The following is a 27,850-nucleotide window of genomic DNA, read 5'->3' as shown; positions in this document are numbered from 1 at the left end:
TCACCTACCTTCTCAAAGGCTCTCTGCTAAATGGAACAGCCTGCCTGATATAGCAGGAAAAGCAGAAGTGAATACGGTTCCAGGGAGAACTGTCAGAGACAGGGTTCAAGCCCTGGGCAGAAGACTGAGGAAGAGTCCTGGCCTCCCTCAGAGGTGCTTTATTACATGGTTTCATCAGTCATTGGTGATTAGATCCTATGCCCAAGCGAGAAAAGAGGAACACTGCATTGTACAGGGCAGATGGTTCCCCTTTTGGCAATGCAGTCACACGGGGTGGGCGATGGGTGCGTGCTTGGTTTCCCTGCCTGTGGGCAGGCTCTGAGATTGCAGCTAATTGAAATGGAAGCCTGGTAAAGTGGGAGAAAGGAATGTTCAGGAATCAGTGACCTCCATATTCTGCAGCTGGCTTTCCAGGGCAACATCTCTCGCCGCCCCTTTCTTTTTGCTGCCCTCATGCTGCTTCTTCTGCTTCTTCGATGGCTCCTGGTCAATGGGTGCGGCCTTCACAAAGGGGATCAGTTCCTGGAGACCTGAGAGGAAACAGCCAACCAAACAACCCATCATTCCTCAAGAGTCAAAGCCCAGGGACCTCTGGGGAAAGTTACACAAGACAAAGAGGCAGGCACTGCTTTCATTTATTCCTTTTTTTCCCAGCCTGAATTTTAGCTGCATTTAAATAGAAGCTCATACCGGCACTGGCTACTTTTCAACCTTGCCCCTTGCAATGCCCAGCACCAGAGGACAGGCAGAGTTTTGGGGGCCGTGTATGAACAAGAAAACTTGGTGCATTCTGAAAGGGGCTCACTATTTAGAAGAGCAGGAAGACAGACAAGAGGAGGAAGATGGGCTGGGCTGGGAGCCTCACCTGGTGGCATGAATTCCTTCAATTTCTCAGGTACGAGGATGCCCTTCTCTGTCTGGTAGTTCTCTAGGATGGCACAGATGGTGCGAGTTGTGGCGCACATCGTGGCATTGAGCATGTGGACAAACTCCACCTGCGAGGAGAGGGTCCCCAGAGGGAGCAGTTACACTCAACCCCTAGCTGGGCTTACTGATGACCAGGAACCATCCACTCAGCCAGACTCCCCCAACTGCAACTATCCAAATCCAAATCTAAAATCAAATAAAAAACAGGCTCTACCCATATTAATGATCTCTAAACCTTTGAGTTCTGTTTGGCTTATTAGATAACTTATGGCTTATTAGATAACTCCAGAAAGATTCCTCATGTCTCCATGAGTGACAAGTGGTAGGTCCCAGTATTTTGAGGAGAGTTGGGCCCTTTGAGGGAGGGAAGAGACTACTCAATGGCTTCTCCTTTTAACCCCTTTCAAGTCCCTGACCAGGAAAAGATTAGGGCCTGGAAATTGGGTTTGAAGAGATGAGCTTACCACCCAGACCTTCTTGGGTGAGAAGAGGGGAGACATTGCCTCCAACTTGTTCTGTGTAGACAAATGGGGATTACTCTTTATCTGGAGTTATGGAAAACAAAGCCAAGAAGAGAAAAGCTAGAACTACCTTGTAGAATAGAGCTAGATTCAGGTTTCTATCTAAAAGGACTCAGTCCTGATTCAGTGAAGTCACTTTCAGATTCCCTTTTTGGTCTAGACTGAGAAGCTCAGATTTTCCCATGACGCTGGGGAATAATGTCCTCCAAGGGCTGAGAAATAAGATGGACCTACTCTGAGCTGAAGGCCCTGCTTCCTGCCTCCCCAGGGGCCATCTACCTTGTCCATCATCTTCTTGGTTTGCCCGTATCGGATTCGGAGCCGGCGAGCCTGATAGTCTGTGCAGTTAGAACAGGAGACTAACTCACGGAAGGCTCCTGAGCCCGGAAACCAGGCCTCCAGGTCAAGCTTCTTACTGGCAGCATGATTCAAAGAACCTGTAAGGAAAAACCCCTAGAATTCATGAAGGAGGGATGGTATTTCAGAAGGCTAACCTTTAGCAAACCCAAAGAATTCTTTAGTTCGCATGTTATCCCCAGGAGGGAAATCACGCCCAGATATTCTTATCACCAAGAACTCCCAAGGGAAAAGAGTGTGATATTTTAATTAATGTGGGCAATTAATTGGATTGTAAGCTGTTTCTTTGTGTGGCAGTTCAACTGGTCAGGGTGGTGTTTGTGGGACGCAGGAGAGGGAGGCCGATAACCTGAGACAATATTCACGATATGGTAAGGGATCCCCAGAGACTGGTAGAACTCCTCAGCGGTAGTGATCATCTCCTCAAACATCTCCCAGGACTTGTTGTCATGTGGCGATGAGTAGACAAACTGTTCAATCTGCAAAGAGGGACCCAAGGGCACAGTGACAAGGGGACGGGGTGAATAAACTGAAGGCTGAAGTGGGAATTATCCTAGCAATGAAGACTTATTCCTATTCCACTGAGAGTCAGGCGGGGCTGGGGCCCTGGTGAGAGATCGGGGCTGAACTGGACTGGCTGGGGCTGCAGCAAGAACGAATGCTTGTGTAGAGAGCGTCCCACATAACGTGCGGCTACTGTTCTAAGTACTTTCTTTCTTTCTTTTTTTTTTTTTAACATCTTTATTGGGGTATAATTGCTTTACCATGGTGTGTTAGTTTCTGCTTTATAACAAAGTGAATCAGTTATACATATACATATGTTCCCATATCTCTTCCCTCTTGCGTCTCCCTCCCTCCCACCCTCCCTATCCCACCCCTACAGGCGGTCACAGAGCACGGAGCTGATCTCCCTGTGCTATGCGGCTGCTTCCCACTAGCTATCTATTTTACGTTTGGTAGTGTATATATGTCCATGCCTCTCTCTCACTTTGTCACAGCTCACCCTTCCCCCTCCCCATATCCTCAAGTCCGTTCTCTAGTAGGTCTGTGTCTTTATTCCTGTCTTGCCCCTAGGTTCCGTTCTAAGTACCTTCCACGTGGTAACTGGTTTAATCCTCACAGTAGCCTAATGGGGTAGGTACTACTATTATCTTCCTTTGACAGAGGAGGAAACAGCACAGAGAGGTTAAGCAAATTGTTCAAGGTTACACAGCAGTAAGTGGTAGAGTTGGCCTTAGGACTCAGGCAGCCTGGTTCCAGAGTCCATGCTCTAGCCGCTCCACCATGTGCTTCTCAGGCTCTTCCCTAGAAACCCAGATGGAGGAAACGAGAGGAAAGACTGGAGCTGGGGTAGGCCTGAGCAACACAGATTCTATCTCTTCTATAACAGCCCTGGAGAGATAGAAGGGTCCCATCCCTCACCCCGATCTGCCTACTCACCTTCTCAAACTGATGGACTCGAAAGATGCCACGGGTATCACGGCCGTGGGAGCCCACCTCCTGGCGAAAGCAGGTGGACAGGCCGGCATACTTGATTGGCAAGTCCTCTGGCCGAAGCCACTCGTCCCGGTGGAGAGCAGCAATGGGCTGTTCGGAGGTGGCAATCAGATATTTTTCCTCATAGGTGCTGTCATCAGACTTTTCAGTGCCTTTGCCAATCACCTGTCAGAGGAGGGTAATATTTACTAGTTAAGACTGAGGGAGTAGGACCTCAGCTCAAGCAAGAAATCACAAAGATCACACAAATCACACAGAGAAGATCTGAGTGATGGGAGGACAAATTTTCTTCAATCCCTGCCCAGGAGTGAGCAGGAGATGCTAAAAAGACATGGGAGGGAATGGGTCAGTCCAAAATGGGGTCCCTACTAGAGATCAAAGAAATGCAGATTAAAAGAAGACAAAATATTCTGATACTACTTTTTTTTCCCTTGGCTTCACCATGCAGCTTGTGGGATCTCAGTTCCCTGACCAGTACCCAGGCCCCCTGCAGTAGAAGCGTGAAGCCCTAACCACTGGACTGCCATGGAATTCCCTCTGATACTATTTTTACTTTATCTAATAAATGAAATACTTATAAATGATGTATAGTGGCCAGTGATGGCAGGTGTGCAATAAAACCTGAGCTGGTAGCAGTATAAATTAATCCACTTGACAGATGTTTGTGAGGCATTTAGTAAGAGCCAAGTCCTTTTTGCCAATGCGGGGCAAAAGGAGACAGTCTCTGCTCTCTTGGTGCTTATGGGTTGATCTAGGGTTGTAATCCTTGAAGAATCACTTCGGTGTTCAGCTGAAGAAAGTAATGGAAAAGAAAAAAAAACTATAGACAGGACAAAGTTCATTGTAACATTACTTACTGATGGCAAAAAAAAGGGAGCCCCCTAAATATTCAACAGGGGAAGAGCTGGGTAGTCTATATCCATGCCATGTAATATTATATAACCACTAATAAATGATGGTTACGAACACCATGTAGTAACACTGAAAAATGCTTCTGATATAATGTGACGTAAAAAGGCAATCTACATATATTGTGATTAGAAGTATGAGAAAATGATACATGTATAAAAAAAGCTCCCACAAGAATATTAAAAATGACAATTGTAGTAGGTAATGTGAAAGAAGATGATCTCCCCCCACTAATTCCAAATTTTCTGTCATGTGGTATTACTTTAACTAAAAAAAAAGAGGGGAGGAAACTTCCTCTAGGCCACCGTTTGGAAATGTGGAAAACTACCTTGCTACCTAACAGTGGGAATTTAGCCCCGTGTGAGGCTATTCACATACAATGTAAAAACAATAGAGCTTGCGGTCTAATATGGTATAGCCACTAGCCATACATGGCTATTCAAAGTCAATTAAAATTTAATTCCTTGGCTTGCACGAGCCACATTTCAACAGCCACATGTGGCTGGTGGCTGCCACACTGGATAGGACAGATACAAAACATTTCCACTATTGCCGAAAGTTCAGTTGGACAGCACTGCTCTAGAGAATTAATAAACTGAGGTTATTAGGCAAAAAGTGCCAGCCAAAATTCCTCACTATGGAGGACTGTGATTCTCCCTGCCTATGGCTCCAAGAAGCATCTGGATAAGAGATGGAGAATGCTGCGAATACGCAGAGCACCTGCTACCTAATATTTTTCATAATCCTCCATATAAGCTTCTCCCTGGTGTTACCTGCAGGGCATCCTTCTAAAGTTCTGTCAGTGATTATCCATCCAATCTTGGGAGTTGAGATGAGAAAAAAAGGGAAAAGATAAAAACAGGTCTCATCTGATAATGCACATGTCCCTCTCATTAAAAGGAAGAAGAGGAGGACCCCAAGGTTGTACCAATGCTCAGGGTTTGGAGAGAGCATTTCGTTTCCCACTGCATCTTGAATTAAAACATACCTTTGAACTCACCAACAGGACCTAGTGGGAAGAAGGTTCTGATCGTTAAACTCATCTCTCTACATAAGATAAATCAGATGAGGCCTGGAGCAGTTGTCTAACTACCCGCTACATGGGTTTTGGGAGGAAACAGCCAATAAGAACAAAGTTGTTCCCCCCTGCCCTGGAACAGGGTTGAAGGAGAGGGACAGGTGAGAAGTGGACTCAGCTGCGATGGGCAGCCGTTAGCAGAGACACTAGAAATCCTGAGTGTTGGGCGTAGACTTCGGGTGGGGGGAGCTACAGCTGATGTTAAAGCTGGCTGATTCAGAATCACCTTCTGCACCTCAACTCAAATCCACTGGCTCTCCCTGAGATGGTTCATGATTGAGAAAGAGCCACAAACTGGAAGCCACATCCATCTAAAGGAAAGTATGTCTCCCCCTGTGGAAGCTTCCAGTCTGGGGTCAGGAGTGGGAGGACACGGGAAGATCAGCCACTTCTACAATTTCCTTTTGTCCAAGCTTAATAATAATATATGAGCTTCTTTTCTAAGCTCATGGTGCTAAAGCATGCTCAATTTAGATAGATCACATAAACTATCTGGGGAAAGATAAAATAGGCTCTATGTCTGCACTGTCCAAGTGGTAGCCACCAGCCACATGTGACCATTTAAATTAAAATTCATGAAGATTACAATTTTACTTCCTCAGTTGCACTAGCTGCATTTTAAGTGCTCGACAGCCACAATGTAGAACGTTTCACCATCGCAGGAAGTTCTGCTGGACAGCATCGCTGTGTCTTTGAAGTTAAACTTCATACCTTTAGGAGTCATTCTGCCACACTGCCTCAGGCTACTCACCTTATAAAGTTCTTCATCAAACTGGCTGAGCTGTGCCACTTCCTGCATGACCTCCTTCCTCATGAAGAAGGGGGTATAAATGGGAGTGTAGCCTCGACTTCCCAATGTGCGAAGAGCATACTGGATGAGTGCCTGTTCCAGGAACACCAGGACCCCCTAAAGGAGCAGACACAGCACTGTGTGAGTGGGTTCTGCTGCCATCACGTTCATCTGCTAGCATTTACCCCCAGAGGCAACTGGGGGCACACAGGAGGCCACAAAGGCCATGGATCCAACAACTGACTCAAGAGACTCTTTCTTAACAGTCATGCACAGCACATCATCTGAAGAGCATTCCCTTTAAGATACCAATCAAGGGAAAAGGACTGTTCACCCAGGGTGCATGGGAGAGTCTTCCCGTGCTAATTCTTAAAACACTGGACTTATTTGTATACGTAGAACATACCAATATGGGCAGTGTTTCCAAAACTACTTTACCACGTCCTTCTGGAAGGCTTCCCTGAGCGCATCTGCCCTCTGCCCAGCTAATCTGGGTGTGTTGCCTCCACCTACCCGTTCCTATAGCACCCTGGGCTACTCACACCAGAGCACTTATCACGGAGGGTTTCTGACTCTTTGTTACTTGTCTGACTGTCCAATTACACGGAGCTCCTTAAAGGCACAGACTGTTCTAATTCAGTCAGCAAAACATATTCATTATGGAGGATCACTCAGTGGCTTTTGTTCTAGGGAATCCTGATAAGCACTCTCCTGCCTTAGAAAGAGAATTGCATCTAATTGCCAGTAAGTTTGTAGTAGAAAGGCGGATTTGTGGGCCTCTTTAAGTGGGTTATGTTTTCTGCAATTTTTTTTCAGTTCTTTCTTTATAACCAACCTCACTGGCTGCCGACTCTTACCTTCAGGAAGTATCCTCGACTCCCAGCCACCACAGCCCCCTTTTCGCCTTCAAAGCCATCTACCATCACCACCAGGTCCACGTGAGAGTACTTCTTCCTGACGGTACAATCACCCCAAATCCTCTCTACTTTGTTGTCGGCGTCCTAAGCAAACAAGACCAGGAGACAAAGATGCATGAGCTCTGAATTCTACAACCTCCATCTTTCCGAACCCTATTCCAAGAACGACCTAGAGCTTTGTGAAGTCACTGCTTAACTCAAACACTAGGTTTTGGCCCTTGTGTACAGAGACTAGAGAAGGGAATTTGCTAGAGAATCTGCGCTCAATAGAGAAATAATAATTTATAAAGTCCTAGAGGCAATTCTAGCCATGGAACTGAAGTCATGATTTTCCAAAAGATCTGTAGTATTCTCTTGTTTTTATACCCTTTTAAATGACTCCTTGAAAATCCTATACAGGGAAAACCCTTCCCAGGACAATCTGCGCTGCCTGGGGTACGGAAGGGAATGCAGATTTTTTTTTTTCCAGGCTCTCATTGGTCCAGGGCCACACAAGGGCGGGCTCAGGGCTCTGACCTCTCGAGTCTGCCACCCCAGCCCTCAGTGAGTTTAATGTCCGTTCACCAAGGAATGAATGAAAGAGGCACAGATGGGCCCTGCCACGGCTGGGGTGTCAGGGAACAAAGGCTGGGCTCAGAGCAGCTTTGTGCTGGGGAAGCTCCCACTCCGCAGGCAACTTTTATCATGCAGATTTCCCTTCAACCTGCAGCTTCTCAGCAGGGTGTGGGTGAGGGGTGAGGCTGATTGTGCAGATCCCTCCCACGAGACGAGCTGCTACCATGGGCAACACGCAATGGAGGACAGCAGCCTGATTTAGAAGAGATTTCCGTGCCAGGAGTCTCCACCTACCTGCTGTCTCTGCTACTTCCCAATCAGGCAGGGATCTGACTCTTTCAATTCTCATTTGGTGGGCAGAGCGAATACACAAAGAGCCTGCTTCTATTATACAGAGCGTGCCAGACTTTCACTGTCCTCCTCCCACTCCGCCCCCTTCCCAAAGGAGAGGGGTGACGCAAGGCAGCCGCTCACTGTGGCACCGACGCCTACCTCATCATTGCTGATGGGCACAGAGGGGTGCAGAAGGTTACCAATCTCGCGAAGGTTCTCAAATCGCTCTGCTTCCAGCTTTATCCGCTCTGCATCACACTTCAGGATGGCTTCGTCGATGAGGAGTCGGACTTTTTTGATTTGTGAGACTTTCAGGTTCTGTAGATGAACAAGGCCAAGCCCGTCCAAGGCCACAGCGAGTCAAGGGCAGAGTAGGAAAAAGATTGTTGCCCCAACCTTGTTGGGCTCTAATGATAACTCTTGTAACAGCATTTTAAAAATTGACATTGGAGGCTTTCAAAGAACTGAGATTTATTTCACACAGGGATATATACAGTTTTGCCCGACAAATCCGTTGGCATTTTCTTTCAGGGTGCCTGAGGCAGAGGTGGATCAATTCTGGCCACTCCTCTTGTCCCTGTATATCTCAGGAGTGTTAATACCATAGCTTAAGTTGCACTTTCTGATATTCCTGATTAAACCAATTCAGCATGCTATTATATCCTATATATAACTGTTCTCTAGGAAGATTATAAATTTATTAGGAGCAAGAGACCTTGTCTTAAGCTCATTTTGTATTCCTTATTGCAGGTGTTTCAAACTGTACTCTGATTTCCTGGGGGGACCCTTAGCAGGTAGGGCAGGGCGGGAATAGCACCCCAACCTTGCCCTTCAAGCACAGCAACTCTGCTTTTTCGAGTTTATGCTCTTGCTATTGTTGCAGGGGTTTTTTTTTTTAAAGATTTTTTTGATGTGGACCATTTTTAAAGTCTTTATTGAATTTGTTACAATATTCCTTCTGTTTTATGCTTTTTCAGTTTTTTGCCTGTGAGGCATGTGGGATCTTAGCTCCCCGACCAGGGATCGAACCCTCACCCCCTGCACTGGAGGACAAAGTCTTAACCACTGGACCGCCAGGGAAGTCCCTGTGTTGCAGGTTTTAAGAAAGGGTTCAGTGACTAAAAAACTTGAAAATTCCTTCTCTAGGCCCATTGTAGTGAATATTTACTGAATTACAAAAAACTGAAAAATTACTGACTCTGTGGAAATAGAGTTATTAAACCAAACATAGTTCAGTTCCTTTTTTCTCTTCTTCCTACTCTTGACTTTTCCATTCCACCTGTCTCCTTCTCTGCTGTCTAATACTCAAGTACTGAGATTAACAAGAGGGGATGGGGACATGTCCCAGCTGCAGAAATTCAAGGATGCCACAGTGCTGTGTGGAGCAGAGCGTCAGGACTTGCTTGTCTAGGAACAAAGCTAAAAGAACAGAAATCCTAACCTGGAAAAGGACAATAACTTACAGTTAAAGTGTCTGCAGTGAGGTCATCGAGATTTAATACATCTTCCGGAATGGACTCATCATTTCCCATTGGCTCTTTTCTCTATGGGAAAGAAAAACAAACAAACAACAACAAAAACATAACTAATTATAAAGAAAAATTTCTGACATAGTTTTACAAGTGTACACCAAACTAATATATCATATAAACTAATTACAGAACTTTCTACACAACTTAGTCTCTAAAAGATGCAACGCATGGGAGAAAAATTAGTGAACTGGAAGCAAGAAGTTAACGTTCCAAGTCCCTGTCCTGACACTGTCTAGCTTTCTGATCCTGGACAGACTGATTAACCAATCCAGGTCAGAGGGTTGATACCATCGGGAACTTGAGAAGGAAAATGTCTGACGTGGACATAGAATGTTATGACCCCAAGAATGTATGAAAACACTCAGTGCTGGTCAGGAGTGAGCACTGGGCAGACACCTGTGTGTCAATTTGTGAATCCCCATCTACCTACTAAGAACAAACCCAGCCCTTAGGCCTGCGGCTAAGAGGAAAAATGGATGGGATGAGGAATATTAGGAAGGCAAAGAAACACAATTTTTGAGGAAAAAAGCCACGTTTAGAGCAATCAATGCAACTTGGCAAAACAGCAAGGGTATACCCAGGACTAGATTTTTTCCCATTCCAGTTTCTCTCCTCACCCTTCTTTATGATATTCTTCCAAATCATCATTTCTAATCGTTATCCAGAGCAAGGGAGAAGACAGTGATTCAAGGAAAATCATCTTTAAAAGCTGGAAAAATCTGACAATATCAGAATGAGTCTTGATAAGAACAGGCATAGACTACTAAGGTAGAAAAAAATGCCCTAGATCTCAAGATGTTCCATTTGGTAGCCAAGATAGCTGAGGCCCTCTTCCTCTCTGATAATCCCTCAGGGCAGCAAATTCAAGTTCTGAGTTCAAGTTCTGGCTCTGCAACTAACTGATGGCACCATTTTGGGCAAGCCCCTTAATTTCCTAGGCCTCTTTACCCTACCCTTTTAATAGGGTTAACAAATGTACTACCTACACTCCACGTTTACAGCAAAGATCAAAACCAAAATGAGACGTATATGAAAGGGTTTTGAATGCTTTCAAGTGCTATACAAATTAAAGCACTGCTAGTACTATCTCAGTGGATAGCAAGAGAGAACACTCCTTGCAGGGCCAGCAGTCAAGGGAACCTAAGAACGTTAACACAAATGAAAATACTCCCATCTTCTTGCTAAGAAAAATACTTGGCTGGCACTATCCGTATATATGCCCCAAAGAACACTCAGGCAGAAGTATACATGGAAATTAACATAATTATGGGGTTGCTGACGTGTACCTGACTTAGTGTCAAGAGTTCCACAGGAAGAAAACTGTATGATTATCATCAATATCAATTTCTACAGCCTGTCACATGCTGAAAGTGCAACAAAATAGTGTTAAAGAGAAGGATACAGAATATCATGAAGGATAAGGTGCTAGAGTCCAAGGGAATCTTTTTTGTGTGTGTGTGGTACGCGGGCCTCTCACCGTTGTGGCCTCTCCCACTGTGGAGCCTGTGTTCCAGACGCGCAGGCTCAGCGGCCATGGCTCACGCGCCCAGCCGCTCCGTGGCATGTGGGATCCTCCCGGACCGGGGCACGAACCCGCGTCCCCTGCATCAGCAGGTAGACTCTCAACCACTGCACCACCAGGGAAGGCCCCAAGGGAATCCTTTTGTTATGGTCTTTCCAAGTTCAGGTTCCTAAATTTCATAATTTTTTGGTTTATTTTAGAGGTTTACAACTTAAAAATGAGACAGACTGTACGGTGCATTAACATGTTTTTAAAAAAAAATGATTAAGAGGCTAAGAGCGTATTTTTGAAGAAAGATTAAAAACTAATCTGGTGGGCTTCCCTGGTGGCGCAGTGGTTGAGAGTCTGCCTGCCGATGCAGGGGACACGGGTTCGTGCCCCGGTCCGGGAAGATCCCACATGCCGTGGAGTGGCTGGGCCCGTGAGCCATGGCCGCTGAGCCTGCGCGTCCGGAGCCTGTGCTCCGCAACGGGAGAGACCACAACAGTGAGAAGCCTGCGTACTGCAAAAAAAAAAAACCACCAAACCCCCCCACCAAAAAAAAAACTAATCTGGTTACCAAAGTAAAGCTGAGCTGAAACTTAACATTCTTCAAGGACAGGAAGGATATACTGGATGAAGGCCAGTACTACCTGCCATTCACTGTTACTCTCAATTGCTAAATAACTACAATGTTCCAGGCACTGTGCCAGGTCTTCTATATTAGAAATTTTCAGTTCTCACAATTGTATTCTAAAGGTTAGTGTTAGAACTGTCATTTCATAGACAAGAAAACTGAGGCTCAGAAGTTAACTTGCCTGAAGTCACATAACCAAGAGTCTAGGATTTGGGCTCAATATCTGTGCTCTTTTAAATAAAGAGCACGACTACACTGGGATAAAGAATCTGAAATTTACAACAGGAAAACCTCTCTGGCACTGTAGGTTGGGCTCAGGAAATTACTGGAAAGGATTACTGGTGGAATTCATATTATTAAGAACAGAACAGACAATGAATGACTTGTATGGCAAGAATCTTATCTTACAACAGACTGAACGTCTGTGTCCCCCAAAATTCATATGTTGAAACCTAATCCCCAATGTGATAGCATTTGGAGGTGGGGTCTTTCAGAGGTGATTAGGTCAGGAGGGCAGAGCCCTCATGTATGTAATTAGTGCCCTTATGAAAGAGACACCAGAGAGCTCCCTGCTCCTTCTGCCATGAGGACACAGCAAGAAGACTATCTATTAACCAGGAAGCAGGCCCTCACCAATCTGCTGGTGCCTTGATCTTGGACTTCCCAGCTTGCAGACCTGTGAGAAATAAATTTCTGCTGTTTATAAGCCACCCAGTCTACAGTATTCTGTTACAGCAGCAAGAACGGACTAAAACATACCTGCAGACAGAAGATGGACTCACTGATCCTTGAAAATGCCTCTTAGTCCCCTCCCTGCCTTCCTCCCTTTCTTTTTAAAATAACTTTCCCCCTCTGGTAAGAAATCCAGTAGCTCATGGAATTAAACACTTCGTTAGAAATTATGAATTAACTAAGAATAAGATTAAATACCTCTGCTCAAGCTCTCAAGGGTATTAGTCAGTTCTCTTACCTTCATTTTCTCTCCAATTGTCTTGCTGCATAGGTTCTTCAGCTTGTTCAAGTTGTCTGCCTGAAATCTGCCTGAAGAATAAAGAACCCAATATACCAAAGATAGGCACATAATTAAGATACCTCATTCCTAATCTTGGCTCCTTAGGACTGATCTCAGCCCAAGGCCAAAATACAGGCAGAGCTAAAGGATCTGCCTCACAAAGTTGTGTAATTCTCCAGCATTTGGTGACAATGAAAAGGCCATTCTGGGGCTGAAATTAAAAAGTATCATAACCTGGACGATACCACTGTAGACAGAGTAACACATCTGAGAAAACTGGAAAATACTCATATAACTCTAACCTGTTCAATTATCTTAAAATTCACTTAAAGAAACTATGTGGTATGCACCAGGATCTAAATAAAGGCAGTCAGTCAAGTTTCTATTCCCATGAACTTGGTTGCTACTTCTCTATGCTAGAAATGGTTAATGTTATTTCCTTTGCTTTGATACAACGCTCATCTGGCAGCCTTGAGAAGAATTCAATTTCTCACACTTTGGTTCCTCTGGGGGAAGACAGTGCTCTCACCAGCCTGCATAGGTATTCCGGCCCAAATTAACATCTTGGTATTGTGATTCATCAGTCTAACCTTGATTTGCAAAAGTTGGACCTCCTGAATCTAAGCTTTAGCAACAATATGGTAAAAATTAAGCTTTGGACAGGTAAAATGATGACTAGAGAGGAGACAGCGCATAGACATGGCTATTCTTTGAAGTTTTGCCAAACTTTAAATTTAAACTAAACTTCAGCACGAACTATATAACTACTTTCTCATTCACTTATTCACACTGATTACAGAGATGGAGAACAGATGAGTGGTTTTACATGTACTCATTTGCGTGTGCCTGTAGCTCTGTGTGATATCTCATGTGCAGATCTGTGTAACCACTGCTACACTCAAGATAAGGAACTGTTCCATCTCCACAGATTCCTTTTGCTATCATCCCTCTGTAGTCCATTACCTTTCCCCTGACCCAGCTAACCCTTGGCAACCACTAATCTGTTCTCCATCTCTGGAATCAGTGTGAATAAGTGGCCAAAATTAAAAGGACTGCCAATATCAAGGGCAAGGTTGTAGAGCAAATGGAGCTCTTATATATTACTGATGGGAGCATCAATTATTACAACCACTTTGGAAAACTATTAGGTAATATCTACTAAACCTAAACATGTGCCTACTCTGTGACCTAGCAATTCCACCCTTAGGTACATACCCAAAAGAAATGAGTGCTTACGTCCACCAGAAGACACAATGTCCCTAGCACATTATTCATAGTACCCTTAAAGTGGTAACAATCTGAAAGTCCATCAATAAAATTGGTTGTTAGTTTACACATATGGAGTACTACACAGCAATGAAAAAGAACCAACCACTGCTACACATAACAACATGGAATAACCTTACAGACATAATTTTGAGACAAAGAAGTCACATGCAAAATTATATACTATATAAGTCCATTTATATGAAGTTCAAAATCAGGCAAAAGTCATTTATGGTGATAGAGGACAAAATACTGTTTCTTTGGAGGAGGGAAGTGACAGTGAAGGGGCATGAGGGAGCCTCCCCGGAGAACTGCAAATGTCTTAGATCTTGATCTGAATGGTGGTCACATGGGTGTATGGCTTTGTAAAATTCATCAAGCTGCACATTAAGATTTGTGCACTTTACTGAACTTACTGAATACATTACATCTCAATAAATTTTAAAAGGCTGTATATAAAAATAATATAAATGCCATAGCAGAAATATATAAGGTAGTATATGGATCATATGTCCTAGGTGTGGCCCTGGACTAGCTGAGACTGGGGTCAAAGGAAGCACTTAGAAAGTTTTTCCAATGATAAGGGCCTGGTTTAAGGCGTGTGCAATAGGGTTAAGAGGAAGTAACAACTTCAACTGATAATTCCTGTAGTTAGTGGCAGATTTCAAGATACATGGAAATCTACTGACTTTGGAAGTAGTCGAGACAAATGCTTATTATATGCCCAAATGTGTCCTCATTATATTACTCTGAATTAAAAGAAGAAATCACAGTTCGAATCCTTGAAGTTACAAGAGCTGTGGTAAACTCCTCCGATGTGGTGCTCTGACTCCAAGTCATATCAGATTCCTGTGTTCTACACAGAGCCCTAAACCTTGAAGGTCTACAGACAGACACATGGGTATAGTTGTAATGGAGGGCCTTTTGAAGCTTGCTGTGTCCTCATTCAGGGAACATGGTCTGATTTCTTAATGTGGCTCTGGGTTGCAGCTAAGGATAGAAGAACCCTAAACTCTGATCAGAGGTTCAGATGTAAAAGAATCTTGAAACAAAATCTGTCAATGTCCACCTTCAGCAGGCAGCAATGGGAAAAATCATTAACTCCCCTTAGCTGCAAAGAGAATACTGGTTAGGGATGTCAAGTAGAAAAGAATCAAATCAATAAATATGTTGAAAATGAACTACATCAACTGCTTTTCATATGGAAGAGCACAGTGCCCTGAACACAGAAGATATTCATGACTTCAACAAACCTTTGTCAAGCCCTTAACAAGGACCAGGTGCAGTGCTAGGTATTGGGATTATATGTACACATGTGTATATGTATATCCTGTATCTATATGTATACCCTGGGTACTGACACACAGATGAATAAAACACAACCTTGTCCCTGAAGAATTCATCCCCTCAGCACATATCCACTCCTCAGGTAAAAGACAGAACTTCCCACAGAGGTGTACATTATACCCAAGAGACTAGGTAACACATTCAAAGTCATTTAGCAGCTGGGCAATGGCTAGAGAGAAACAAAAATCTGATACTTCTGACTTCTGACTCAGTAAAACAGTGTCCAGTCTAGTTTTTTCACTCCGATTTAATTTAATTCCATTGCAACTCAAAACTTCAGATTCAGATTCAGGTGGTGGGATCACCACCGCACTGGGCTTGACTGTGATGTGCAGAATCAGCAAACAGCCTGAGCTAAGCAAATATTCTGCTGGTACCCAATACCTTCATGTTACCAACTCTTCCTTCGACTCTCTCCCTACACGGGTGATACTTATATATTTAGGAAAATCAACTTTCCTAATAGAAATCCACGCTTTTGGACAGCGAATGCCTATGCAGTGCGCTGTCATAAACCTGTCTCTCTGAGGGTGGCAGACCTATTGCATCAGACAAAAAATCACGTGTTTGACAGCATCCGGCCAGTTAGTGACTACTCCAGCTAGCCTAGGCAGAGATTGATAGGCAGAGGGTTCTATGGTTTTATTTAGCCTCATGAAAGGTGCCCGGTCCAGTTCCAGGATCTAGCCCAACTCTGCCAATGTCTTCACCGGAAAACTTTAAACAGCCTCAATAATTACAAGATTTTTCTTGCTTCACCGCACCCCTCTGCCCATGTCTGAGCTACTACGTATGACTATTCTCGGTTCTTAAAAGTTTGCCCACAGTTCAGGGGGATGGCCTTCCCAAAAGCTCCGGGATCACTGTTTTTAGCCAGAGGCGGCCTCCACAGTGCCAAAATGGTTCCAATATGGACGGAGTGAACCTACTGTGCTGCAGATGTGACTCAGTCAGGTTGGAACCTTTGATTCTATCAAGATAGAGGGAGACCACTCTGGCCTTGCTGAAGATGAGAAAAAGACAGGAGGCGACCAAAGATAAGTGCTGGAAAGGGGAAACCCCCCAAACCTCGCCCCTGGCTTTCTTCCGGCTATCCTTGAGGCTGGAAGGTTTGACAGCTCTTGATGCGAACGCGCCATGCTCCTTTCCCAGACTCAGAAGCAGCGACCCGCACCCAGCTAGCCAGGAAGGGAGGTCGCAGGGCCCGGACGGAGGAGAAAAGTGGGTCGGTCCGGCCCCCCGGGTGGACAGGGACAGCTTCGGAGCCACCACAACCTAGGAGGGGGTCTTATGAAGGGTGGAACCTCAGGAGCGGTAACTAGGTCCAAAAATGAAGTTGCGGTTGGCATCCGGGGATACTCCGCGCGTCCCGGTACTTACATCGTCGCCACTCGCTGTCTGCCTTCACCAGCTGGTCCACCAGTCCCGGGTCCTTGAAGCGCTTCTCCTGCGACTCTCGGATGAGGGCTGGGTCCCCTCCTTTATCCACCCGAAACAAATCCAGATCCAGCACCATCGTTCCTTCTCCAGGGCCAACACTAAGAGAAGGGAGCTTAGTCCCACAGCAGCCGCCCTGTAACTGCCGCACTGCACCGGCGCGCTGACAACCCGCCCCCTCTCCCACTTCCCGCGCAGGCGCAACCGGAGCGTGCAGCCCGCCCTCCACTCTGGGCCGGAAGCGGTTGCGTAGGAGGCGGGGCCGCGCAGAGGAGGACGGGGTGGGTGGGCGTGAGCTCGCTGGATGTGTTCAAGTCAGTCCCACTGGCGGGTTTTGCCTCCTCGTGTGCGTTTTCCCCAGCTGTGCCCGCTTCTCTAGGGGCTCTAATTGCCCCATAGAAGAAAAATGAGTGCCTGTTTCTGTCTCATGTTAAAGGGCATATCTAAGACACGGCCTGTCAGTATAATCACTGGCTTGGAAGCTGGCACCTCCCATAGATGCCAGTTTCCACCTTACAAGCTTGGGTCCTAAGATTGGACCCTCTCTCTGAACCTCTGCTCTCTTCTCCATCTTGAGACAAGAGTGTGGCTACATGTTTTAGTCCCCAGATAACCTCAGTTCAAAATACCTGCTCTCCTGCCTCAGTTAGGATACCTTTCTTAATCTGATTATTGGGTGAACCAAATTGTCCCTTTATCAACCCTTAAGATCACGGGGTTGGAGAATATTTTAGAGAGACACTTGAGTAGACTTTTCCAAGGGGAAAATATTTAGGAGATTTGAAGGCAGTTTAAGATATTGAGGTCATGTCTTGTATCTATTTGAAAATTCCTAGAACAAAGATTTCATCATATTTTAATTTTATAATGTTCAGGCCTTTACAGGGAAATATTCTGGTTGATGATTGGAGCCAAAGTTATCCAAGAATCTCCCTGATAACAAGAGCTTATTTGAAGGATTTGGGAATAGGCATACTGTTCCCCATCCTTCCACTTTACCAAGAGTTTAGAGACCCACCCACCATGCCCCAAAGCTAACTGTGCTAAGACCTTGGTCTTCTGCCACTTGCTTGTGCACCTGTCATGAGGATATGGCATTGCTATCCTACTCCCCAACAAGGCTCTGCCAAGCCAACTCTGAGGTGTAGGACAGGGCTAATGACAGTACTGGACCTGACTAGTAGAGACCCATAGGGAGGCTTAGGAAAGGCATTTGTCTGGGTTTGGACCCCCTAGGTTCCTCTTACCAAGAATGTTAGGTTTAAAACCAGTGGAAAGGGGGACTTCCCTGGCGGTCCAGTGGTCAACACTCCGTGCTCCCAGTGCAGGGGGTGCGGGTTCAATCCCTAGTGGGGGGAACTATGATTCCTCATGTGGCACAGCACGGCCAAAAAAAAAAAAAAAAGATAAAACCAGTGGAAAGGAAGTGTTGGGAGCTACAGGCTCTGAAGAAAGCACGTAAGAAGACTGTCCTCAAAGGGCTGGCTTCCCTGAAATCTTCTGAGGGCAAGCCTGTGGTGGGAGCTGTCTGCTTCAGTCAATGAAGGCAGTGCCAAAGTGTATTGCTTGCTAAGTTTCAAAACAGTGATGGGTGTTCCTGAGGCTGCAGGGGGCCCAGGCCTAGGGGAGGAGGGCCACTGAGCTAATACTTTAAGGAGGTCATCAGTGTAATTGGAAGGATGGCCTTAAAATTCTGACCTTTCCAAATTTCCTTAGGAATTTTCACCATTAGTTTTATCGTGAGATTACAGACATCTTCCTTTAAAATGCTCATGCTACCTGGTAAGTATAACAAATTAACATAATAGAATGACAGAGCTTATGACTGAGGGACAGTTAAAAACTTCAGTGTGGTTAGAGTATAAGGATATGTAGTTAGGGTTAGTGTGTATGCCGTATTACTAAATCTGTTGGAGATGCAGTTTCCTCATTATAGTGGGGCTAGTACCTGCCTCTAGGCCTGTTCTGAGAACCAGGTGAGCAATGTTATGAAAGAACTTAGTCCAGGCTTGACACACAGAAATGCCAAAGTAATGTGAGCTTCCTACTTTCCTTCTTAAGAGTTTAGATTTGATCCTGTAACAGGGGTGATATTTAAAATATTTAACCACCAGTAAAACCCAGGTACCACCCAGTCAAAACAAATTTGGGTCACAACTAATCAGCTGAGGGAATTGTTTTTAGGAGATTAAGTGCCCTCAACTAGAGTGAAGGAAAGCACGGAAGCAGGAAAATCCAGCTGCTCTGGGAAATGGTGGGTCCTTGATGTCCTCTAGGGTTTTATCCACATCTAGTCCATAATAATCCATGTCATACCCAAATAAGCTAATTTTACCTGTCTTTGTAGGCACATTGTTATGTGGCTGGCCTCAGTGCCACGCAAGGGAAAACTGAACTGGAACGGAATGGAACTGACATTCCAAGTGTTTTATGTGTTCTCCTTTTCGATCCTCACCCAATCTTGGGAGGTAGGGCATCATCAGGTGTGTTTTATTATTGTGGAAACTGAGGCTTTGATTGATGGCTGATTCTTCAGCAGGTGGTGAGAGGCTTCTAGCATAGGTCCCTATTGCTCCCAAGTATGCTCTTTTCTCTGTCACTCTGGGGTTCCAGAATCCTTCTCTTCAGTTTAAGCTTCAAGGACATTTACCACTTCTCACTCACCCATCCAGCCATCCAACCTATGTTCAAGAAAAACAGCTGAAAGGTATGTTTTTATTTCACAAAAAAGTGTGACATGCGATACCCATCCCCTAACAATCTACAAACTCTTGGAATACAGAGTAAAAAGGAAATCCACCCAGTCTTGATGAGACAAAAACTTGATTTCACAAAGCTGAAAAATCCATTACAAAGTCTCTGTTGTATAAATATAGTCAGTCTTATCTTTAATGTAGAGTGAAACAAAAAAAAAAAGTTTTGTTGGCATAAGAAATCCCTGTCCTTGAATACACCACAATCTTCATTTGTACTCCCAGCCAAATACAGGTGACACCTACATGATGAGAGTTATATGTGTGTTCTCGGAATCTAAGTAACCAAATGGGATTTAAGTATTTTGTCTCCTGAGCCCACACTCCCTCCTCCAATAGCTTGTGCAAAATGCTAGAGCCTTAGTTTGCTAAAAGCTTTTCCCATATAAAATAACATGTGTCTATTCTAAATTTGATTGTAGTAATGGGTGTACAATTCTGTGAGTATACTAAAATTTATTGAATTGTACATTTTAAATGAGTGACTTGTATGGTATTTGAATTACACTTCAATAGAGCTATTAAAAAATATCTAACATGTGTCTAAGTTGCTAGGGGAGCAACAGGTGACCCCGATAGCATAACTCAGGAGTTCCTGGCAGGATGCAGGGAAGATCTGCAGAAGTCGGTACACTAAGGGGCGTAGAAAGGAGATCCTTAAAATATTATGACTAAGTCAATAGAGTTTGAGTTTGCTCTAGGGGCACTCAGATTCATGATGTCAGAATAAAGAAGTCAGTGGGGTATGTACTTTTTCTGAGTGATTCTAGAATAGTCTAAGACTCTTCCATGGCCTTTGTCACAAAAGAAATTTATTTGGTGGAAAGGCAGTTGCTCGGGGTATTGCTGAGTCTACAGAAAACTTCAGGCTGGAGCTTGGAAGCTGGCTATCTGCATCCACTGGGAGAAATTCCAGCATGGCCACAGGTTCTGAGAGCCTGAATCCCACAGGAGGAGGGAGAATTTAGATACCAAAGAAAAGCTTCTAGATTTATTGAACCAAAGGGACTGCCTGTCTTCAGTGATACGGTTGTTGGCCAGAAGTTACAGCAGGGTTCCAATTCTCACTGACCCTTTCATAAGACCATTGCCAAGGCAGCAGTGGCCAATCACATCAGCAAACCATCATGTGGCAGACAAACCACTTACAAGTGCCGTCTCCATTCTTTACCTACCATCTGGTCACCAAATGGTCACTTGAGAAAGGAGACAGGCACAAACCATGGGAAACAGGGCCCTTGAACAAGGATGGTCATTCTAGCCTGACAGTGAGGGAAGGAGAATAGCCATTAGTAGAAAGAAAAAGAGAATTTAAACTCTTGCTCTGGTTTTACCATTTCTAGCTACTTAAAGTTCATCAGTTATACTTGTTGTGAGAGTGGAGAAAAGGGGCACAGAGGACATTCACTTTACTCACCTTTCAAAACAGATGCTGCAAAAAAAAAAAAAACAAAACAAAAAAAAACAGATGCTGCGAGAAGGTGGGGGCAGAAGTCTTTTTAGTTTTTCAGCACACAAAGGAAATGAGAACAGGAGGAAGGGAAGGACAGGGGCATGAAAGGGCAAGGGTTCCCAGTTTGGTGAACACCTTGTCCAACTCCCCTAGTGTTTCCTCCTTGAAGACTGATCTGGATCTACTCACTGCTGGTGCATGGGCTACAAGTCCATGCCTTTCTTGGCTAGGCTTGAGGTTATTTATTCTGTGGCTGAGCAGATGAATTAAGTTTAGAAGCAGACATCATGGCCACCTCAGGTCCATCCCATTGTGGGCTGACTCTCTAGTAGGGCCCCATTAAAATCTTGACTTCCTTGTGTTCTTTCAAAATACGACACACCTGTTCCCTAATATGGCCCAAGCCTCTAGGAATGGGGCACTCAAGGATGAGGAATTTTCCTCACTGGCAATGTTTGTCATTTCTGGGTAGAAGCAAATAGAGAATAAAGCTAGAACATCTGGGATTGGGGCTTACCTGGTTCCCTTTAGTGTCATAGGGAGATGGTGGGAGGTAAAAAAAAAAAAAACAAAACAAAACGCAGTGGGTTGCGGGGAGAATAGATCCATCAGGGTTTTCCCCATTTTCTCAATGAACATTTTCCTTTGGCTCCAGTGAGAATAGTTATAGCTTACTCAAGGAAAGGGAATGAAGTACCCAGTTTAAAAAAACAAAATAAAACCTTCCTTTATTGCCTCTTTGTGCTTATCAAGCCCTTTCTTACCCAGGGCTTACTCATCTGGCCCTCAGCCTACCCACTATACCAGTTTGAGTTGGTTATCCAGGAGAGATGAATCCAGGCATCCGTGAAGATGGTTCATCAGGGGATGCCAGTACCCTCCTCACCCCAGCCTCTCTCCTAAAGAGATCGTGAGCTGAGGGCATATGATCTGGGAGACTCCCAGCTGCTTGTGCCCTTAAGTAAGAGGACAGGGGAGGGAGTTTCTATACTTAAAAAGAGAGAAATACTTTTGTTCCAGAGCTATAAGAAACATGAGCAGATGAAGCTATGGCTCCAATGGCTGGTCCATTTTGGGAAACAAGATGCAAGCGAGGGAGTAATATATAAACAAAGTGTGGGTATATTTGGCAAGTTTGAGGCAAGCAGAAAGGAGGGTTTGGGTACTCTATAAAAAAACAAAGATCTGAAACTCAAACTTCTTCTGATAAGGCCACAACAAAGAGATTTCCAGCAGTGGGTGTTGCAGGAAACTGGCACCCACATTGCCACAGGCTTGCAAGGTGATGCGCCCAGGTGAGGAGGCAGGTGAGGCAGGGCAGCGCCCCTCACAGGTCCATGTCTGGGCTTCCTGAGGATGTCTTCAGTGGCACCGAGTCAAATCCATCAGGAGTCCTCTGAAAGAGAGACGGTGACGGGAGCTGGCTGCTGCACGTGGGCAAGTTTGGGGAACAAAGGAGGGAAATGGAAAATAGGTGACAGAAGGAACCCTCCCGAAATTCCTGCTTTCAGTGGCTTTGTGGAAACATGGACCTAAGATATCCTCTATTCTTCTTGCTCCCTTCAGCCAGTCAGAGGGTAAGAAATATCTTTAAAACCCCTTGCTCTGCATCTGTGTTGAATTCTACAAGTTCCAGAAAGACTCAAGCGTCCCAGGATAAATTGTTCTCCCATTAGTTAAAAAAAAAAAAATTCAAGGTCTAAGGAAGCCAAGGGAGTCACCCTGGAAGATCAGCACAAAGGGAATGAGATTCAGCCAAGTAAACACCTCCCCACCTTCCTTTCCTCGCCATCCCTCCCCACCCGGTTTGGATGAACTGGTTCAGGGCAGCAGTGAGCTGTGGGCACTGGCAGAGTGGGACTGCAGAGGGCAGTGGCCCTGGAAGAGTTGCCTGAATGTTCTCTGCTTGCCCCAGGCCCAGGGCCAGACATCCGTGGGACAGCACCCTCCAATGGCCAAAGGAGAGCCGCGCTTCTATCGGAAGTTGATCCTAGAGATCACCTCTTCCCCTCCCTCCAAAAAAAAAAAAAAAAAAGAAAGAAAGAAAAAAGAAGGGCAGGGGGGAGGGGGTCATGAATCTTACAACATGGGTGGTTCAATACTTCTGGAAGTTAAAAGGCCCAAACAGTCCATCCACTGGAGTGCATGTCGGGAGAGAAGGAGCCTAGTCAATAGCAGCCCTGGGCCCCAGGGGAAAGAGTATTGGTGTGGAAATACAGAAGGCAGAAGCCAGGATTCACAGGGTGGGGGGATAGAATAGTATGGAGGATGGGGAGCAGAGTAGTGGTCCCTGAACAGTGTGGGGTCATTCAGTATCCTAGGACTGGTATCTTCTCCAGCCCTCCAGGCTGACCTCAGTGCACTGGCCAGGCTCCCTACCTTGGAGGTGAATGATCTGATCTTCCCAAAGAGTGACTTCTTGCTGGTGAAGATGAGGTCATCCTCCACATCCTCGCCTTCCATGATGGCACAGCTGTCGGCTGCTGGCAGGTCACAGTCCTTGAGGGTAGCATTCATCACCAGCTTGGAGTATTTGTACTCTAGCCTATGAAACAAGGGGATGGGAAAGACAAGACACCAAAATGTGGAATAAAAGGGAAAGGGAGAAAGGCTGGGCTGTAAAGAGATATTCCCATACCATGGGTAATGGAACTGAAGCACAGCAAAATGGTGTTGGGCTGGGCGTATAACTAAGGAATCTGACTCCCAAGTCAGGGATCTTTTTCCTCAAGTAAAGGTGTTTCTGTGATCTCAAAGCTTAATAGAAATAATGGAATTGTAAAGTCATTATTTTGATCATTAATAATAACAAATTAAGAATTCTCTTTGCTTTTCTTTTGAGAATCTAACAGCCCTTCACAGACTGCCATGTGATACCATCCCTGTTTAGGAGTCAGGATAACCAAGGCGTACACTGGATAAGTGGCTCAACACATCTCTGGCCAGAGTCACAGGGACTGTGGCCAACGCCAGAGAATAGCCCCATGAACTTATACTCTCAGATATTCTCTTCCCAGCTCAATGATCCAATCCTGGCCATCCCCAAACTGCAATACCCCATCATATACTTTTGATTCTTTTTCCAAAAGTAACAGGTCAAGACGGTGAGCAGGATAGCAGTGCAGGTGCCTGCAGAGATGCCCACTTTCAGCCAGAAGTCTATCGTTTTGCAGATGGTGACTCTCTGCTCAGGCAGGGAGATGCCATGCGAGCACAGCTTTGGTTCTCGCCACACATAAGTAGTCTTCTATCGGGGAGAAAAACAAGGAACTCAGATATCACATTCCCTTGTCTCCTGGGAAGTCCCCAAGCAGAGACGCCTACCTGGATCCCGGCCACGCAGCTGCTGACGATAGCGTGGTAGTCAGCAGCCGAGCAGAGTGGGCAAGCGGCCACGCTCTCCCACAGGAAGTGGAAGTTACAGCCATCACAGGTCCCATCGGAGCATGTGCTAGCAGAGCAGAAAGGAGACATGAGCGCACACTCGCAGGACTGCTGGGAAGATCTGGCTGGAGTCCTGGCACCTCCTAACTTGCCTGATCTGTCCTCTCCTTGCCAAACTGTTAGCTCCATCAGGATCCTTCCAACTAGTCCTTAACCCAGGTATCGCTCTCCGATTTCCCTGATGATAAGAGGCCTTTCTGGCCTTCACCAGGGCTCCCACCCTCTGCCCGTTTGTTTCTGCTGACATCCCATGAGAACTAATGTAAGCTGTCTGAGCTCTAGCATAGCTGCCCAACTAACCCCTCAGAAGCTCCTGTCCAACCCATGGACATGTGACATTTTGCAAAAGTCACATGCAGCTTCCTGCAGAGGGTGGAGGTGGGGGGCAGGGTTCAGGAATGAACTTCAGGTCACTGCTGTCTGCAGTGTACTTTACTGTAACGTTTGCAACAAGAATAGCGATCTTACACTTTGACACCACTGCTGGGTCAAAATGTGCTGCTGGGCTCCCCATCTCCCTGATCAGTTGTTGTCTAGGAGCAGCATTTCCCAAACCATCTTCCTCAAGACTGGTACCCCTCAAGATGTTAGTGTTATGTGAAAAAAAGGAAGGTTGGCGGGGGAAGGGTACTGTAATCAAATTAGTTCAGGAGTCCTCAATTTAGTGCACTCAGCTATTAAACTCAGAATAGGGTCTTCCAGCTGTGGAGAGATTCCTAGGATTCCCTAAACCTTTACTAATCCTGAAGATAATAGGAAGTAACCACATCTGAGAAAGACATCTGGGGAAGTCCTCAAGTCTCATTATCTCATTTAATTCTCATAAGAGCCCCCTGAGGGAATTTATTACTATCCCCATTTTACAAATAAGGAAGAAGAGGCCCAGAGAAGATAAGAATTGTATCCATAACAGAGCTGGTAAGTGGAGGAGGGGAATCGAATCTGGCTCTCAGCCCCAGCAGTTCGTCACTTTGCTAGGCAGCTGCCCCTATAATGGTCTGTGAGTGTGAGGGTAGCTTTGACTCTTCCTTCTGCTCCATTCTTGACATCTAAAGACTGAGGGTTTGGAGCCATGACTGTGTCCCCAAGAACCCATTAATGGATCTCACATGGTTTTCTCTTTTGCTCTTTTGCAGTACTCTTTGTTTGGTTCTTGTTTTGCAGAAACTCTTTTGCAGTTACTCTTGTTTGGTTTATGAGGCCAAGGGAGGGAGACTTTGTTACGTCCCTTTACCTTGGCAGCGACAGACTTCCAGGAGCAGGTTTCAGCAGACTGCATCTGACGCGGATGGTGGTTGATCTCCCAGAACTGCAGGACTGGGTCACATCATTGGACCTGCAGAGAAAGCAGCCCCCGTGGGGGAACGAGTCACTCATCTGTGTCATTGGAGAGCCACTAAGTAAAGTCAACATGGAACGGTTCCCTCACTGGGGAAGTCTGGACTTGGGCTGTGGCCTGACACACAGGAGAGTGTTGGGGTCAGGGAGATCTGGTCAAGGGGAAATGCACTGGTCTAGGAAAGGCTAGATGCACAACACTGGAGCCTCCCTTAGGCAGGAAGGGTAGTCCGCCACAGGTCATCCAGTATTCCTCCCTGCCACCAGGGGCAGACCTGCCCCAGGAATACCCAAGAAGCTAGGATGGGGAAATCACAGCTTTCAGTGCTCATTGCTGGGCAGGTCTGCTAGACCTTGGAAAAGTGGTCTGGCTTGATAAGTAGTAGGAGGCTAGAGAGGGAGGGACACCACAGAGATTGCAAGAGGAGCCCTGGGTTTCACTTGCATTAGCCTGGCCTCTCATTTTCACCTATAAAAGAAGATCACGTCCGGTATTCCCAAGGGCTCCGGGTGGAAAAGTTCAGCTGGGGAGGTGATTCCGTCCAGCGTCATATCTGTTGTCACCCCTGCCAAATTAGAGCTCCTAATTAGTCCTCACTAGTAGCATTTAGCTGGCAACCACTTCTGTTCTTTCAGTACCTGTCCACATCCCACCTTCCTTCATCTCATCACATCCTTGAGTGGCTCATGAAAGGGTGAACCGAAGGTTTGTCAGTGGCCGCAGGGGCATTTCGTACCCCAGGATGGAATAGGAAACAGAGGTCAGGAGGTTGGGCCCCTCACCTGGGGCCTTTTACCTCAGAGCCTGGTAGGCTCACTCTCTCTTACAGACATGCTCAGACAGGCGAGAGCAACTGTGTTACTCACCGATAAGCCGATCTGCGAGGCTAACAGGCTGCGAGGACACTCCGGCCTTGTAGCCTGTCACCTCCGGGGGAATGATGACCGCCTGGCACACGTAGGCTGTGATGGATTTGGAGAAACCTGACTCACCCTCAGGAATCCGGAGGTCAGTGACATTGTCAGTGCACACAGACATTTTCTTACCCTGGGCAGGGGGATGTGGGGAGCAAGTAGGAAGGAATAAGTGATCACAGAAGAACTCCCAGAAGGGAACAGGGAACAGTTTTTCCATGTCTAAAATTTCAACTTTCTAAGAGTGTGTTGCAGTGGAACGATTCATCCCAGTTCTAATTACAAGACAGATTTTAAAAGATAAAAAAGTTAAGAAAAAGGCCTAGGTGTCCTAGTTTCCGGAACTCTGGTTCAGGGATCCCCAGTCTTTTGTTTCCTTGGAGTCACCTGGGAGCCCTATATAAGCCTTGTTGTGAAGGTGGCAACTGATTTGGAGATCTAATCTACCAGCTCACCAGTTAAGGGCCTTCCTTATCCTAGTCAGTTTTCTAGGCAGATACTGAAATGTGTAACTAATCCCATGAAATTTATCTGGACCTCTGGCCTGCTTCCCATTCCCTTTCTGTGTCTTCCTTGGAGCTGTGATTCTACCTTACTTACTTTGGAAGCACCTTCCAGAGTGTCCCGCGGGTTGAAACAGACCCCATAACTAGCCCTCTCCCTGCCTTGAGGTAGGACATCTTAGGATCTACTGGACCCTATTCCATTTAAAAATATTTATCAGGCTTCCTTGGTGGCGCAGTGGTTGAGAGTCCGCCTGCCGATGCAGGGGACGTGGGTTCGTACCCCGGTCCGGGAAGATCCCACAGGCCGCGGAGCGGCTGGGCCCGTGAGCCATGGCCGCTGAGCCTGCGCGTCCGGAGCCTGTGCTCCGCAACGGGAGAGGCCACAGCAGTGAGAGGCCCGCGTACCGCAAAAAAATAAATAAATAAAATATTTATCAACAGAAGAAAGATTGCTTCTCCTCCAGTCTTTAACAACCCATACTGTATTGAATAGAACTCTGGAAGATGGAGGGAATTGAAACTCCTTCCTCGAGATTTTGTAATAGAAGAGATATTGAGATACTGTTCCTTTAAAAATTCTTCAAATTTGGGCTTCCCTGGTAGCGCAGTAGTTGAGAATCTGCCTGCCAATGCAGGGGACACGGGTTCAAACCCTGGTCTGGGAAGATCCCACATGCCGCGGAGCAACTGGGCCCGTGAGCCACAGCTACTGAGCCTGCGCGCCTGGAGCCTGTGCTCTGCAACAAGAGAGGCCGCGACAGTGAGAGGCCCGCGCACTGCGATGAAGAGCGGCCCCCGCTCGCGGCAACTAGAGAAAGCCCTTGC

General features: G+C 45.9%; 2 protein-coding genes across 6 annotated transcripts in view; both read right to left on the bottom strand.

Annotated features, from left to right (window-relative positions):
* Positions 1-143: 143 nt before the first annotated feature.
* SARS1 (seryl-tRNA synthetase 1) lies at positions 144-16,813 on the bottom strand. 2 transcript variants are annotated; one of them, XM_065876964.1, is made up of 12 exons: positions 16,560-16,775; positions 12,525-12,595; positions 9,348-9,428; positions 8,044-8,202; positions 6,937-7,080; positions 6,041-6,196; positions 3,246-3,467; positions 2,155-2,284; positions 1,728-1,885; positions 1,401-1,472; positions 866-995; positions 373-530 (listed from the first exon to the last, which is right to left on the bottom strand). In XM_065876964.1, the coding sequence occupies exons 1-12, from the start codon at positions 16,693-16,695 to the stop codon at positions 373-375; spliced, it is 1,617 nt and encodes a 538-aa protein (XP_065733036.1). In that variant the 5' UTR covers positions 16,696-16,775. The 2 variants fall into 2 exon arrangements, with proteins under 2 accessions (XP_065733044.1, XP_065733036.1); XM_065876972.1 differs by lacking the exon at positions 1,401-1,472 and having other exon boundaries at positions 144-530; positions 16,560-16,813.
* Positions 16,814-21,925: 5,112 nt separating this feature from the next.
* The window catches only part of ELAPOR1 (endosome-lysosome associated apoptosis and autophagy regulator 1), a 68,795-nt gene continuing 62,870 nt past the window's right edge, over positions 21,926-27,850 (bottom strand). For 2 of the 4 annotated variants that reach the window (XM_065875815.1, XM_065875812.1), the window contains 7 exons: positions 26,472-26,652; positions 26,074-26,170; positions 25,501-25,602; positions 24,147-24,273; positions 23,891-24,069; positions 23,202-23,367; positions 22,150-22,218 (listed from right to left, as the gene is read on the bottom strand). In XM_065875815.1, the coding sequence (XP_065731887.1) occupies positions 22,150-22,218; positions 23,202-23,367; positions 23,891-24,069; positions 24,147-24,273; positions 25,501-25,602; positions 26,074-26,170; positions 26,472-26,652 (921 nt within the window). Of the gene's footprint in view, positions 22,250-23,201; positions 23,368-23,890; positions 24,070-24,146; positions 24,274-25,500; positions 25,603-26,073; positions 26,171-26,471; positions 26,653-27,850 lie in introns of all 4 variants that reach the window. The other 2 variants (XM_065875808.1, XM_065875820.1) reach the window with 2 other exon arrangements.

This window comes from Phocoena phocoena, chromosome 1 (assembly GCF_963924675.1).
Source record: "Phocoena phocoena chromosome 1, mPhoPho1.1, whole genome shotgun sequence".
NCBI lineage: Eukaryota > Metazoa > Chordata > Mammalia > Artiodactyla > Phocoenidae > Phocoena > Phocoena phocoena.
The sequence above is the reverse complement of the archived record's forward strand: the minus strand, read 5'-3'. Positions and strand labels throughout refer to the sequence as shown.

Bases quoted from the DNA above. Each gene is read 5' to 3' on its own strand.
- SARS1 (XM_065876964.1), bottom strand. From the start codon at position 16,695: ATGGTGCTGGATCTGGATTTGTTTCGGGTGGATAAAGGAGGGGACCCA. The intron at 12,596-16,559 runs GTAAGTACCGGG...TTTATTCTTCAG, and splicing joins AGACAGCGAGTGGCGACGAT to GCAGATTTCAGGCAGACAAC. The intron at 1,886-2,154 runs GTTATCGGCCTC...TTTTCCTTACAG, and splicing joins TATCGTGAATATTGTCTCAG to GTTCTTTGAATCATGCTGCC.